This window comes from Sus scrofa, chromosome 1 (genome assembly GCF_000003025.6).
Source record: "Sus scrofa isolate TJ Tabasco breed Duroc chromosome 1, Sscrofa11.1, whole genome shotgun sequence".
Classification (NCBI taxonomy): domain Eukaryota; kingdom Metazoa; phylum Chordata; class Mammalia; order Artiodactyla; family Suidae; genus Sus; species Sus scrofa.
The window spans coordinates 207,115,940-207,132,590 of record NC_010443.5 but is presented as its reverse complement, the minus strand read 5'-3'; the positions used below and the strand labels follow the sequence as shown (position 1 = coordinate 207,132,590).

The window sequence follows — 16,651 nt, the reverse complement described above, 5'->3', positions numbered from 1 at the left end:
ATTCTTCGCCTTAGGAATAGGCACTGCTTACCTCTCTTTCAGTTTAAGAACAGTTTCTCACTTTTTAATTTTTATTTGAGAAATTAAAATAATGGGATTAGTTTAATTCTTTTTTTTTTTGTCTTTTTTGTCTTTTTGCCTTTTCTAGGGTCGCTCCCTTGGCATATGGAGGTTCCCAGGCAAGGAGTCTAATCAGAGCTATAGCCGCCGGCCTAGCCAGAGCCACAGCAACGTGGGATCTGAGCCGCGTCTGCAACCTACACCACAGCTCATGGCAACGCCAGATCCTTAACCCACTGGACAAGGCCAGGGATCGAACCTGCAACCTCATGGTTCCTAGTTGGATTCATTAACCACTGAGCCACGACGGGAACTCCAGTTTAATTCTTACAAGAAGAAATATCTTTAGTATTTTATTATATCTGTTTCTAATTTTTTAAAAGAAATAAAACATTGTACTTCTAAAAAATACAAGTATTAGAATGTCCTTGTGGTGCACTGGGTTAAAGATCTGGTGTGGTCACTGCAGCAGCTCAGACACTTTGTTATCACTTCTTTTGCTGTGGTGAGGGTTTGATCCTTGGCTCAGGAACTTCTGTATACCAGGGGTGTGGCCACACACACACACACACACACATACATATTTACATGTTTTTCAGAGAATAAAAAGATAGAAATAAGCTGAATTAGAAGAGAAAAATCACTCACAGTCTCAAGACTCAAATAACTAATGTTATATTGTTTACTATTTTAACAGACTTTAGCCCGTGTAACCTATAAGCCAAGGACGTCTTGGACAGTTTTAATCATCAATAACAAAGTATATCATTAAGTAACAGTGGATTATTTTGAAAGAGTTGGAAGACTTGTCATGAGTTTAAACACTTCAAGCAATACCCCTGGTGATATCCAAAGGTAAGCCTCTAGTCTCTTCCTCTAGTTAAGGAATGCTTTTGGTTGCTGGGAGCCGGGGCTGCTTGTAAGAATTCTCGTGGGATGGTAAGGGAAGTAGAAATTTCATGGAACTGGAGGAGCAGGAATGGTGCCTCATAGGAACCAGAACTGGATCTGGAGACTTTGTCTCTTTGTACTCTTTTGTTAACTCAGTGTACAGAAGTCAGTGTCTGTACTTTCTCTGGTCCCTAGAGACTTGCTTACTCTTTTCCACTTTTCTAAATCCTTTCTTTTGCTTATTCACATTTCTGTGTGGTCATTTCTTGGCTTGTCATAACTCTGTGGCTGTTTCCTCTTATTATCCTCATTGCCCCAACTCTGATTCATAACTGTTGGTTTTAGATCTTATTGCTAACTGCTTCTTTACTTGGAATTTACCTTCCTTTTTTCTTTTTTTTTTTTTTAGGGCTGAACCCAAGACATATGGAAGTTTCCAGGCTAAGGGTTGAATTGGAGCTACAGTAGCTGGCGTAAGCCACAGCTATAGCAACACCAGATCTGAGCCTTACCTGCAATCTATGCTGCAGCTTGCAGCAACCCCACTGAGTGAGGTCAGGGATTGGACCTGCATCCTCACGGAGACAATGTTTGGTCCTTAACCATTGAGCCACAACTGGAACTCCAGATTTTATATTCTAAGTATTGTTGTTGCTCATCTTTTTTATACCATTCATATCTGCCTTTGGGTAAGGTGCCTGCCTGTGGTTTATCCACATCTGATGTGACTAATAAAAAACTTTGAGTCCAGGAATTCCCATCGTGGCTCAGTGGAAACCAATCTAACTGGTATCCATGTGGATGCAAGTTTGATCCCTGGCCTTGTTCGAGTGGGTTAAGGATCCTGCGTTGCTGTGAGCTGTGGTGTACGTCACAGATGTGGCTTGGATCTGGTGTTGCTGTGGCTGTGGCTGTGGCCAGTGGCTACAACTCTGATTCGACCCCTAGCCTGGCTTCATATGCTGTGGGCGTGGCCCTAAAAAGAGAAAAGATAAAAAAACAAAACAATTAGGGTTGTTTTTTGTTTTTTTTGTTTTGTTTTGTTTTTTTTTTTTTTGGCCATACACATGGTGTGTGGCTGTTCCCAGGCCAGGGATTGAACCCGAGCCACAGTAGCGACTCAGGCTGCTGCAGTGACAACACCAGATCGGTAACAAGAGAACTTGTGCCAAAAGAGAACTCTGGGTTGTATCTTATTTGTTTTTAAGTTTTCTTTTTTTGGTATCTCTTTTAAATATATTGTACAGAAGCAATGGGGGTATGTGTATGTGGAGATAGTCCTTGCTCTCATTTAGCTTGAGAAGAATTGATCTTGAGCACCTGTTCAGCAAGGACATATGAGTGGGACAAGCACCATTACTAACATGTACTTCACCTTGTAAATAGGATTTGCTGTATAAACATTTTCCACCTGTCTTTTGGAATGACCTTAAATCCTTTCTGGAGCAAGATAGAGAATAAATTAATAGAACATAAACATTTTCTTTGCTAACATTTTTTTTCTGAAAAAAGGATTTTTTCTTTTATCAAATGTTGCAAGGGTTAAGAGTGAGGTCTTATCAGCTGGTTTCCCATTACTATGGTCAGAAGATGGTTCAAAAACTGCTAAATAGTAGTTCCCTTGTGGTGCAGCAGGTTGGGGATCTGGCTTTGTTGCTGCTGTTGTTTGGCTTGCTGCTGTAGTGTGGGTTTGGTCCCTGGCCCAGGAACTTCAGCATGCCATGGGCACAGCCAAAAAACAAAAACAAAAACAAAAAAACAAAACTGCTAAGTAGAATATCTTCAAGCTTCCTTCTTGTTCTGATATCTTATTTTATACGTGTGTGTGTGTGTATATATGCATAGATATGTATGCTTTAATGCAGATAATGCATGTGTTTTTAGAAAAATTAAAAAAAATACATATGAATAAAACAATGAAACTGCTTATAATCCTACCATCTAAGAGTTAACTATTGGGAGTTACCGTATGGTGCAGTGGGTTAAAGATCTGGCATTGTTACTGCAGCAGCCTCGGTTGCTGCTATGGCATGGGTCAGATCCCTGGCTCAAGAACTTCCATATGCCCTAGGTGTGGCCAAAGAAAGCAAACAAAAAAAAAAGTTAACTACCAACAGTATTTTGATACTTGCTTGCCCAGACCTTTTCTTTTGAACATATAAATGTGTTGTATAAATGTATATTTAATAAATTGGAATAATATTTCACATTATTTAGTATCTTGCTTTTTCACTTTGGCCCAGATGATATTCATGTAATTTATTTGGCCACAGTGTGCAGCAGCTTGATGTGAAGATTTCAGTTCCCAGACCAGGGATTGAACCCAGGCCACAGTGGTGGAATTGCTGAATCCTAACCACTAGACCACTGGAGAACTCTTAACATCTGTCATAATTTTTAATGGCTAAATTACTCTTCAGAATTCTAGAATCTGGATAAATGAAGTTACTTAAACTCTGCTCTTTACCACTAATCTACTTTCTGTTTCTATAACTTTGCCTTTCTTGAACAATTCATATAAATGGAGTCCTGTAACATGTGGTCATTTGTGTCTTACTTTTTTCACTAGGCATGTTCTTCAGATTTGTCCCATTGTAGCATGTGCTAATACTTTTTTTTTTTTTTTTTTTATTTTGGCCAAGCTCACGGTATGTGGAAATTACTGGGCCAGGGATAAAAGCACAATCACAGCAGTAACCCAAGCTCCTGCAGTGGAAATGCTGGGTCCCTAACCCACTGTACCACAACAGATCTCCAGTACTTTGTTTCTTTTTATTGCTGAATATCATTCCATTTTATGGATTTTACTACATCTTGGTTATCCATTCTCCAGTTGATGGATATTTGGGTTGTTTCCACATTTTGGCTATAATGAATAATGCTGCTATGAACATTTGTGTACAAGTCTTTCTGTGGACATACAATTTCATTTTTCTTGGGTAGATTCTTAGGAGCGCCATTACTTTATCAAAGTAAATATATGTTAAAAATTTCAAGAAACCACCAGATTATATTCTAAAGTGGCTCTACCATTTTACATTTCCACCAGCAATGTATAAAAGTTTTAAGTTTCTCCACATACTCACCAACACTTGTTCTTTTCTAACTTTTTGACTATATCCATTCTAGTGTGTGTAAAGTGGTTTGCCATTGCGGTTTTTTTTTAAAGGGCTGCACCTGTGGCATATGGAGGTCCCAGGCTAGGGGTCAAATTGGAGCTGTAACTGCCAGCCTATGCCACAGCCACAGCAACGCCAGATCTGAGACACGTCTGGGATCTACATCATAGCTCAGGGCAACACTGGATCCTTAACCGACTGAGTGAGGCCAGGGATCAAAACCTACGTCCTTGTGGATGCTAGTCAGATTCATTTCTGCTTCACCTGCCTGTGCTTTTTTGGACTTTTGTATATCTCCATTGGTGAAAAGCCTATTCAGATCTTTTGCCCAGTTCTAAATTAGATTATTTGTCATTTTGTTATTGACCTTTAAGAATTTTTTATGTATTCTGGATACAAGTCTTTCATCAGATATATAATTTGCAAATGTTTTCTCCCCTTTGTTGGCTTGACTTCATTTTCTTAATGTCTTTCGAAGTTCAAAAGTTATTAATTTTTATGGAGTTCAATTCTTTTTCTTTATGAATTGTGCTTTTGGTTTCATATCTAAGAAATCTTTACTTCACTTAACATCGTGAAGGTTTTTCTCCTCTTTTATTTTAGAAATTTTATAATTTTAGTTCTTACATTTAGGTCTGTGCTCCATATTAAGTTATTTCTTAATGTCTGTTGTGAGGCAAGACTATAAATTTACCTTTTTGTCTGTGGATATCAGTTGTTTTAGTACCTTTTGTTGATGAGATTATCTTTTCCCCAATGAGTTGCCTTGACACTTTCATTGAAAATTAATTGACTGCATTGGAGTTCCCGTCGTGGCGCAGTGGTTAACGAATCCGACTAGGAACCATGAGGTTGTGGGTTTGATCCCTGCCCTTGCTCAGTGGGTTAACGATCCAGCGTTGCTGTGAGCTGTGGTGTAGGTTGCAGACGCGGCTCGGATCCCGCGTTGCTGTGGCTCTGGCTAGGCCGGTGGCTACAGCTCCGATTCGACCCCTAGCCTGGGAACCTCCATATGCCACGGGAGCGGCCCAAGAAATAGCAACAATAATAACAACAACAACAAAAAAGACAAAAGACCAAAAAAAAAAAAAAAAAAAAAAGAAAGAAAATTAATTGACTGCGTTGAGTGGCGCAGCGGAAATGAATCTGACTAGGAACCTTGAGGTTGCGGGTTCGATCCCTGGCCTCGCTCAGAGGGTTAAGGATCTGGTGTTGCCATGAGCTGTGGCGTAGGTCACAGATGCGGTGCGGATCTGGTGCTGTGGCTGTAACATAGGCTGGCAGCTGTAGCTCCGATTCGACCCCTAGCCTGAGAACCTCCATATGCCACGAGTGTGGCCCTTAAAAAAAACCAATAACAAAAAATTGATTAATTGACTGTGTATATACATATATATGCATTTATTTCTCTAGTCTCAATTCTGGTACATGTCTGCTCTTAGCTCTACACTGTTTTGATTTCTGTAGGTTTTTGTTAAGTTTTGAATTTAGGAGGTGCAAGTCCTCCTGTTTGTTCTTCTTAAAGATTATTTTGTTTTTTCTGATTCCTTTGCTTTTCCATATAAATTTTAGGGTCAGTTTCTCAATTTCTGCAAACAAAAAGTCTGCTGGGATTTTGGTGGTTAATACGTTCAATCTGTAGATCATTTTGGGAAAATGGCTGCCTTAAAATACTAGTCTTCAAATAAATGTGAATGTGAAATGTCTTTTCATTTATTTAGGTCCTCAATTTATTTCAACAATAATTTGTACTTTTCATTGTAGAAGTCTTGCACATCTTTTGTTAAATTTAAATATTTAAATAAAATTTAATAAAATATTTAAATAAAATATTTAAAATAAATATTCAAATAAAATTTAATAAAATATTTAAAATTAAGTATTTAAATATCTAAATCTGCTTTATACATTGTGATATTATTATAAGTGGAATTATTTTTTAAATTTAATTTTTGGATTATTTATGGCTAGTGTTTAGAAATGTGATAGGATTTTTGTATGTTGATCTTATATTCTATGACCATGCTGAAATTGTTTTTTAGTTCTGGTCTTTTTGCTTCTTAATGGATTTCTTAGAATAATCTTTAAGGATCTTGTCCTTTGTAATTAAGAACAATTTTACCTCTTCCCTTCCAGTATTTCTTTTCTTTCTTGTATTTGAGACTGATTATACTGCCTAGAAGCTTCAGTACAGTTTTGAGTAGAAGTATTGATAGCAGACATCTTTGTCTTGTTCCTAGCCTTAGGGGAAGCTTTCAGTGTTTGACCATTAAGTACGATGCTACTTGTTGGAGGTTTTTCATAAAGGCCCTTTGTCATATTGATGAAAGTTCTTTGTATTTCTAGTTTGTGAGTTTTTTTTTTATCATGAATGGGTGTTGTATTTTGTCAAATGATTTTTCTCTATCTATAGAGATGGTCGTGTAGTTTTTGTCCTTTGTTTCAGTAAAACGGTATATTACATCAATTGATTTTCAGACATTAAACCAGTTTTTTGGGGGAGGATAAATCCCAATTAGTGATACTATATAATCCTTATAAGATGTTCCTGGATTTGGTTTGCTAATGTTTTGTTTAGGATTTTTTTATACCTCCACTCATGAAAGATATTAGTTTATAATCTTCCTTTCTTGTGGGTCTGTCCCATTTTGGTTTTAGGGAATGCTGGACTCATTAGCTAACATTAGGTAATATTATTTGGGGAAATGTTTCCTCCCCCGCTAATGCGAGCCTTGGTATTATTTCTTCTTCATAGTTTGATAGAATTTACTAGAGAAACAATCTGGACTTGGACTTGCTCTATGGTTAGATTTTTAAAATTATTAATTCAGGGAGTTCCCATCATGGCTCAGCATATGAACCCGTCTCGTATTCATGAGGATGCGGGTTTGACCCTTGGCCTTGCTCAGTGTGTTAAGGATCCAGCATTGCCATGAGCTGTGGTGTAGGCTGGCAGCTGCAGCTCTAATTTGACCCTTAGCCTGAGAACTTCCATATGGCACAGGTGTGGCCCTAAAAACACACAAAAAAATTAATTCAGTACTATTTATTAATGGGTCTATTCAAATTTTCTATTTCTTTTTGAGTTACTTTTGGTAATATCTATCTTTTCAGGAATTTATCTGTTCGATTTAAATTGTCTAACCTGTTGGCATAAATTTGTTCATGATGTTCATTATAATCCTTTTAGGTTAGTGGTGCCATTACCTCTTTCATTTTTTATTTTTATAATTTGAGTTTCTTCTCTTTTTTTGTCTCTCTAACCAAAGCTTTATCAAGTTTATTGATCTTTTTTTAAAGAACCAAATTTTGTTTTCATTGATTCTCTATTGTTTTTAGTCTTTTTTTTTTTTTTTTTTTTACTTTTTAGGGCTGCACTTGAGGCATATCGAGGTTCCCAGGCTAGGGGTCTAATCAGAGCTACAGCTGCTGGCCTATACCACAGCCACAGCAATGCCAAATCTGAGCAGTGTCTGCGACATGCACCACAGCTCATGGCATCGCCAGATCCTTAACCCACTTAGTGAGGCCAGGAATCGAATTTGAGTCCTCATGGACCTTAGTCTGGCTCGTTAACTGCTGAGCCATGAGGGGAACTCCTTTTTTTTTTTAATTAATTTATTTATTTTTGTCTTTCTGTCTTTTCTACGGCCACACCTGTGGCATTTGGAGGTTCCCAGGCTAGGGTCTAATCAGAGCTGTAGCCACCGGCCTACACCAGAGCCACAGTAGCACGGGATCTGAGCTGCATCTGCGACCCACACCACAGCCCATGGCAATGCCGGATCCTCAACCCACCAAGTGAGGCCAGGGATCAAACCCGCAACCTCATGGTTCCTAGTTGGATTCATTAACCACTGAGTCATGACCGGAACTCCAGAACTACTTTAGTCTTACTTTTAAAAAATTAAAATTACATATGCACATTATTTAAAGACTAATTATTCTACAAGGCTTACTTACTGCTCTTAGGAAAAAAATAGCAGAATTTATTACCTTGACACAAATAACTTTCATCATCCCTAGAAAATCAGTCGTTTTCAACTGAGATGGGTTTTTATTTTTATGTATATTTATTTATTTTTTTCTTTTGGCTGTACCTGCAGCATATGCAAATTCCCAGACCAGGGATCGTACTTGAGTCATAGCAGTGTCAATGCTGAATCCTTAACTGCTAGGCCACCAGGAAACTCTTGAGAGGGGTGTTTTTTAAAACCCGTATTTCTTTAGGAAATTTTTTTATATTACTATTTGATTTTTCAGCCATTATGTACTGACTTTCCACTACAGAAGATTCATAATTTAGTTTTAATTCATGCTTGCCTCCTTTTTCTAGTCTTTCTACATTTAGTGATGTATAATCTTGGTTAGATTAGTTATTCAATGTTTACATTATTATGTAATTATGAAAACCTCCCAGTTGAGCCATGTAGTAGTATTTCTCTCTCTTATACATTTTGTTTTTCTTGGATTTAATTGTTATTTCATTTATTGTTTACTTGGCTTAATTTCCATGAACTTATGAATTCAACTTTATACTCTGATCACGATTTATAAATCTCTCATTATGTTCACATAGTTGATATGTTCAGTTGGTTTGTTTTCATCTTCTTAAAGAAATCACTCCTGGAGATGCTGGCCAGTTCATTTGGGACAAATTGCCTTTTACATGATTTGCTTACATAGTTGTCACTGGGTGCTTCCTTTCATCACTATCTTAGACAGTCCTTTGTTATGTTCTTGTCTAGAATATCCTACTTCTGAAATCCATGTCTTTCTCTCTCAGTGCGGGTCCTTATTTTGGTGAAACAAATCTAATAGCCCCTTGAGAAAGTTCATTGTAAGTAAATGTTTTGATGTCTTGTAGATCTGAAATAACCTTTCTCATCCTCTTTTTTTTTTTTTCCAAACCATATGGAAGTTCCTAGCCTAGGGGTCCAATTGGAGCTGCAGGCCCATCAACGCAGGATCTGAGCTGTGTCTGCGACCTACAGTATGGCTCATGGCATTGCTGTATCTTTAACCCCCTGATCGAAGCCGGGGATCAAACCCACATCCTCATGGATACTGGTCGGGTTTGTAACCTCCTGAGCCACAGCAGGAACTCCCATCTCTGTCATACTCTTCTTTGAATGATAACTTGTTGGGCATAAAATTCTAAGTTGGAAATTATTTTCTCTTGGAACTTTTTCAGACATCAGGGAAGTTTTTCTTTTACACTTATTTAGTTTTTCATTTCTTAGTTTGTGTTTTTGATTTCCAAGAGCTCTTTTTTTGTTCTATGAGTATTTCTTTTTTAATAATGTCCAGTTTTTGTTTTATGGATTTTTTTTATTCTCCCCCATTTTTCTGAGGATATTAATTTTTTTCTTTCTCTTTTTTTAAAATTATCTTTTCCCTGCATAATCTTTGACTACTCCACCTCCCTCCCCCAAACTTCCCCACCCCTTGTGATCTCTTGTCTTTCTTATTAGATGCTTCTTAACTTCTGGTGATTCTTGGCTCTCTGTTTATATTTAAAATTAGAGGCCTAAAACGATGATTGGATGCTCATTGTGTGAGGCATTTTCTGTAGAGTGGTCTGGTTAAGCTCTTTTGCCAAAGAACCCTCAGCATCTTTAGGTCTTTTTCAACTTGCTGATTAGACTCTCTAGGGAAGATCTTCTAGTCTCTGCTTTAGCTGCCGTTGTTGTAACAGGCAAGAAGTGTTAGAAACCAGGGATATCATTTATTATATAATTTTTGGGCAGCCATATCCAAGGCATGCAGAAGTTTCTGGGCCAGGGATTGCATCCACACCGCAGCTATAACTAGAGCCATAGCAGTGGCAATGCCTGGTTCATTCCCACTGAGTTACCAGGAAACTCCTATTATATAACCTTTTACTGGAATCTCTTGTTTTTGGTATAGAACCTTTACCCCATTTGTGCTTTATGTGTATAGTAGAGAGACCTTCTCTTTATCTTCTCCAGGTAATAAACTCTTAGTGTTTTGCCAGAGTAGGGAAGAGATTATTACACAGTTGTGTGGTATATAGGGTAGGATCTGAGGATCTCATTAGTTTGTTTGTTTGTTTTTTGGCAGAATTTCAGCCAATTCCTGTTTTCTTCTCTGATTTTACCCCCCCCCGCCCCCCTTTTTTTGGGCTATGTTCATGGCATGTGAAAGATCCCAAGCCAGGGATCAATCCTGCACCACACAGCCACCTGGACTGCTACAATGACAATCCAAGGCCCTTAACTTGCTGCACCACAGGGGAACTCCTACCTCCATTTTAAAAGGTGTTGCCAGTGAACTGAGCTTTTGGGGGTTCTGGTGTAAATCTTTCCCTACTGTTAGCTTTGAATTCAGCTCTCTTACATAAATCAGTTACCACTTATCCACTTGCATTCCACCTTCCAATATTTTGTTGCTATTGTTTTATCTCCTGGGCTTATTCTCCTTGTGGGTTCATATCTAAATTCTCTTTAATGTTATTTTAATTAAAATTTTAATTTTGGGGAAAGGGTTTAAAGCACCCTTTAAAGCACCAATCTGTATTCTCTTATACTTTTTCTTTTTGTAATATATATTTGCAATAAGTATAATTATTGAAAAAGGCAGAAAGGAGAGAACACAGTCATCTCCAAAACTTTCCAGCTTATGGTAAGATCAGATAACCTTTAAGCACCAATCTTGAACAACATGATGGTTTCCCAGTGGACAGTCATTTGTTTCTAGTCATATACTGCTTTACATTTCTTTCTTTCTTTTTTTTTTTTTTTGTCTTTTTGCTATTTCTTGGGCCGCTCCCCGCGGCCTATGGAGGTTCCCAGGCTAGGGGTCAAATCGGAACTGTAGCCACCAGCCTACGCTAGAGCCACAGCAACGCGGGATCCGAGCCGCGTCTGCAACCTACACCACAGCTCACAGCAACGCTGGATCGTTAACCCACTGAGCAAGGGCAGGGACTGAACCCGCAACCTCATGATTCCTAGTTGGATTCGTTAACCACTGTGCCATGACGGGAACTCCTACATTTCTTTCTTTTGTCTTTTTGCTATTTCTTGGGCCGCTCCCATGGCATATGGAGATTCCCAGGCTAGGGGTCCAATCGGAGCTGTAGCCACTGGCCTAAGCCAGAGCCACAGCAACTCGGGATCCGAACTGCATCTGCAACCTACACCACAGCTCATGGCAACGCTGGATCGTTAACCCACTGAGCAAGGGCAGGGACCGAACCCACGACCTCATGGTTCCTAGTCGGATTCGTTAACCACTGAGCCATGACGGGAACTCCTGCTTTACATTTCTATCTAGCTTTTGCAAACAGTGTTTTACTGGCATATACGTTTTTTTAGGGCAAGGACCATAATATGTTCCCTGTGCTTTTTTGAAAAGTAAGTTATCAGAAATACCAGAAATGCTGGAAATTTACTTAATAAGAATTATGTTTTATTTTGATCTCATTTTATAGGTTGAAGAATGCCTCATCTGATATAAAACAAATGGTTAAAAGTGAAGCCGACTTGGATATTACTGCTGAGCTCAGAAAGAAACTCCATCGGGCTAAGAAAGAAAAATTAGAAATAACAACTAAGCACAATGCAGAGGTAGAATTTATTTTCTTCTGAAATAATGTTAAAAGTAGTTTGATTATTTATTTATTTTTCTTTTTACGGCTACACCTGCGGCATGTGGAAGTTCCTGGGCTAGAGGTAGAATTAGAGCCGCAGTTGCAGTTTATGCTACAGCTTGTGGCAATGCTGGATCATTAAGCCACAGAGCCAGGCCAGAGATTGAACTTTCATCCTCCCAGAGACAATGTTGGGTCCTTAACCTGCTGAACCACAACAGGAACTTTAGTTTGATTATTTTAGATTCATTCCATATTAGAAATTCCTTGTTTTAACATTTATCACTGTAACATTCTTGTGCTTAAGTAGGGAATTATAATAAAACCGATAGTTTTTTAAATACAGTGTAATTCTATAGGAGTGTTAATGTAGAAATTTAATGAACTGTTATGTTTATTGGTGTGTTGTCTTAGTTTTATTTTAATTAATGTGTTGTACTTGATCAAAAGTTAATTGATGAATATGTTCGGTGACTAAGGGATTCATAAATTAGACATCTGGAAATCTTAATGTATGTTTCTTATGGTCTTAGTCATAGAACAGTCTCTTAAACAATTAGATTTGAGTATGGAATTTTTTTTTTTTTTTGTCTTTTTGCCTTTTCTTGGGCTGCTCCTGCGGCATATGGAGGTTCCCAGGCTAGGGGTCGAATCGCAGCTATAGCCACTGGCCTACACCAGAGCCACAGCAGCGTAGGATCCGAGCCGCGTCTGCGACCTACACCATAGCTCATGGCAACGCCGGATCGTTAACCCACTGAGCAAGGGCAGGGATTGAACCTGCAACCTCATGGTTCCCAGTCAGATTCGTTAACCACTGCGCCACCACGGGAACTCTGGAATTTTTTTTTTTTGACTACTCCCACAGCATATAAAAGTTCTGGGGCCAGGGATTGAACCTGCACCACAGCTGTGGCCCAAGCCCGGATCCTTGACACACTGTGCCATCAGTGGAGCTCCTGGAATTTTTAATCATAGTTTAAGTCATGAATTATCTTAGTTTCTTTTTATATTGTATCACTGTATCTTTTATTTTGTGTGTTATATGTAAAAATATATATATATGCTTCATACGTATATGCATATATTCCAAGGACAGTAGTTATTTTTTATTCTAAGATAATTCATGAATTATACGTTTGTCTCTTCTTTCTTTTTTCTTTTTTTTTGTCTTTTTGCCTTTTTGTCATTTCAGGGCCCCACCCATGGCATATGGAATTTCCCAGGCTAGGGGCCTAATCTGAGCTGTAGCTGCCGGGCTACACCAGAGCCACAGCAACGCCAGATCTGAGCCATACCTGCAGCCTACACCACATCTCACAGCAACGCCAAATCCTTAACCCACTGAGCAAGGCCAGGGATTGAACCCGAAACCTCATGGTTCCTAGTCGGATGTGTTAACCACTGAGCCATGACAGGAACTCCTGTGTCTTCTTTCTGATTTTTTTTTTTTTTCTGTTTTCTTCTTTTTCTCTACTTAAATCTTACTCATTCTTAAATCTCAGCTTAGGCAGATCTGGCTTCATTCTGGGCCCTTCCATTTACAAGATATGTAACCTTGGACGAGTTATTTATCCTGTACATCATTGGTTTCTCATTGTGAAATGCTGGTCCCAAAGGGTTGTTGATGTAATTAAGTGAAATAGAGTTTGTGAAGTGCCTGTGCCCTGTAATAGTAATTGTAATTTATTGACAGTTAAGCATAAACCGTATATTTTCCTTCCCTTTTTGCTAAATTCTGATGCTGTTCTGTCAGGAAACCATTTAAAGCCTTGATAGGTGAAAGTGATTTCTCCTTTCTTTGTTTCCCACAATGCATTGCTGTTACAGATATCTTAGAGCTAAAACATTTATTTCATCTTTACCTGCTCTTTTTTAGTCCTTAAACTTCCTCAGAGCTGGAAGCAGTGCTCATGCCTTGTCTCTGTACCTCTTGGGTTGGATCATAGTAGGCGCCCAGTGGCTGTGTGTTCAGATTCTCTAAGGAACAGTGGTTTATGCTTAAAATAACAAGTGATGAATATATGACTGTTTTATTTCTATTTTTAGTGTCAATGAGGTAATTTTAAAGTGATAATTGGAGTAGTAATTGCTTCTATTTTTGTTGTACAATTACATACTGAATATACAGTAATATTTGTTAAATGGTGCTAATAGTTCATAATCTCCAAAAGTTATTTTTAAAACCAAATGTACGTTTTACTTGAGAATATTAGTGTCATGATAATCATTCATCCATTATATACAGGTGTTTGTGGTGGTATTGAACTGATGCTCGTGTACGCAGGAGTTAAGGAGATGAGCAGGCTTCTAAAGCAGTGCTATGCAAAAGATATATAATGCAAATATCATGTGTAGTTTTAAATTCTCTAGTAGCAATATTTTGAAAAGAAAAAATACATATGTGAAGTTAATTTTAGTATTTTATTTAACACAATGTAGCCAAGATTATCATTATATCAATATGAAAAATTATTAGCGAGATACTTTATTGTATATATTTTATACTTTTTTGGTACCAAGTTTTTTGAAATCCAGTGTGTATTATTTTTTTCTTTTTAGGGCCATACCTGTGGCACATGGAAGTTCCGAGGCTAGGGGTCAGATTAGAGCTATAGCTGGCTATACCACCACAGCCACAGACAACAAAGGATCCAAGCCACATCTGTGACCTACACTGCAGCTTGTGGCAATGGTGGATCCGTAACCCACTGAGCGAGGCCAGGGATCAAACCCACGTCCTCATGGATCTAGTCAGGTTCTTATCCTGCAGAGCCACAATGGGAACTCCAAATCCAGTGTACATTTGTAGCACCTCTTAATTCAGACTAGTCACATTTCAAGGGCTCAAAAGACACATGTGGCTAATGGCTACCATACTGGAGAAGCAGTTCTTTGTTTTTTTTTAATGGCCACACTGGTGGCATATGGAAATTTCCAGGCCAGGGATTGAACCTGCATCCTCACAGACACTATGGCAGGTTCTTAGCATACTGAGCCACAAGGAGAACTCTGACACAGCAACATGGGATCTTGAGCCCCGAGTTTGCAACCTACACCACAGCTCATGGCAATGCCGGATTCTTAACCCACTGAGCGAGGCCAGGGATTGAACCTGCTTCCTCATGGATCCTAGTCAGGCTCGTTAACCGCTGAGCCCTGAAGGGAACTCCAAGCTAGCTTATTAAATTCGGATCGAGCCTATATATATTCCGTAGGTTCCTGCTAACACAAGATTAGCAAGATCTTTCTATTCTTTTGCTATAGAAGCTATTTTCTCCCTGTGCAGACTGCATTTCTCCTTTTATAGTTTACTGAGTTCTGGGCCTACTTATGGTGACAAAGGTTGAGATGGGTCTTTCAAATCTTCTTGCAAGGCAGCTATTTCAGGCATGGTCATTACTAAGTCTTTAAGCAAGGGAAGGCTGCTTACCTCAGATAGGGAAGAGTGGCTGCTTTTGTTGGTAAGGGATGCTTAGGGGAGACTTGGGAGTTTACAATTTTCAGGATTGTCGAATTCCAAAAGCCCTCATCCACTTTCCTTCCTTTCTGCTTAATGCCCAGCTGATAAATACCATTTTAACATTAGAAACTTGGTGAGGCTCTTCATTCATCTAGTATTATAATTCTGCATTTCCCATAATCAGATTTTCTGTCTGGTCCTTAACCTTTTCTTTCATGGGTCTGTGAGAAATAAGAGGTTCTTTTAAAGTCAACATAGAATCTGGTTTTCTTACAATTTTGTGTTGAGATTCTAGAGCCTTGAGATTACCTTTTTGTTTCATAAATTCTCTGGCATAGTTAGATTTAGCCTTCCCACCCATGGGTCTTGTAGTAAACAATACTGCCATATTGGCAAGTGCAGTTGCTACTTCACTTCCCAAAGGCTTGTCCTCCTCTGGCACATTATTTTAAACAACTTCACGTGATAGGTTAAATAATTGTGATCCCACTGGAGGTCATGGATAACTCCAAAAGTATCTATTTTTACCTGCAAAAAGTCTTCACTGAATTTAGGCTCATATAGGTTTACTAACGAATATCAGAAACCCTTTCTAATACTACTTGGTGTCTAGATGGAATTGATTAAATAGGTACCAGAGAAGCTACCCTAGAGGGTAGCAACCTTAGGAAGTTGCTTCCAGTCCTAAGGCTGATAAAACCCAGAGTCATTTAGAAAGAGCTAGGACCATAGAAGGAGGGCCTATCCAGAAGGATTTGCAGCCACAGAGAAGAAGAGATGCTGCTTGGGGTAGAGCAAGAGAGGGATAAACACCCTGGCTTCTCTCTCCTGCCCTCATATTTACCGCAAGTGCCTCTTATGGACTCACACTCCTGAGGAACCATTGGTCAAGGAAACCTGGCAAATGAAGTTCCTACAATACAGAGCAGAGCTAGAGAAAAATGGGGGGTGGGAGTGGTCTGAGGGCAAACAGGTAAATGACTGGCACAACTGAGACTGCCCAAATGTTAATAACTTTATTATTTTGAGGGGAGAGAGTAGGTAGAGAAGTATGAGTGATTTATGGAGTTATCTTGAATATGTAATTAAAGTTTCATGTTTTTTCTATTAACTTATTAAAGGATAATTGTAAATTCTTATTTAATGAGTATAAGTGTTTTGAAGACATTTACTTTTTAAAACTTTTTTTTTTTTTTTGTCTTTTTGGTATTTCTTGGGCCGCTCCTGCGGCATATGGAGGTTCCCAGGCTAGGGGTCCAATCGGAGCTGCAGCCACCGGCCTACGCCAGAGCCACAGCAACGCTGGATCCGAGCCGCGTCTGCACCTACACCACAGCTCACAGCAACGCTGGATCGTTAACCCACTGAGCAAGGGCAGGGACCGAACCTGCAACCTCATGGTTCCTAGTTGGATTCGTTAACCACTGCGCCACGACGGGAACTCCTACTTTTAAAAAATTTTTAAAGATGGAAATTACTTTTATATGTGAAAAAGAGTGTAAC

At 38.8% G+C, this 16,651-nt stretch overlaps 1 protein-coding gene across 1 annotated transcript in view; it reads left to right on the top strand.

Annotated features, from left to right (window-relative positions):
• Positions 1-16,651, top strand: part of CCDC171 (coiled-coil domain containing 171) — a 354,732-nt gene that overhangs the window by 10,464 nt on the left and 327,617 nt on the right. The window contains exons 3-4 of the mRNA XM_021063474.1: positions 758-915; positions 11,527-11,662. Of these exons, the coding sequence (XP_020919133.1) occupies positions 872-915; positions 11,527-11,662 (180 nt within the window). The 5' untranslated portion in view covers positions 758-871. The remainder of the gene's footprint in view (positions 1-757; positions 916-11,526; positions 11,663-16,651) is intronic.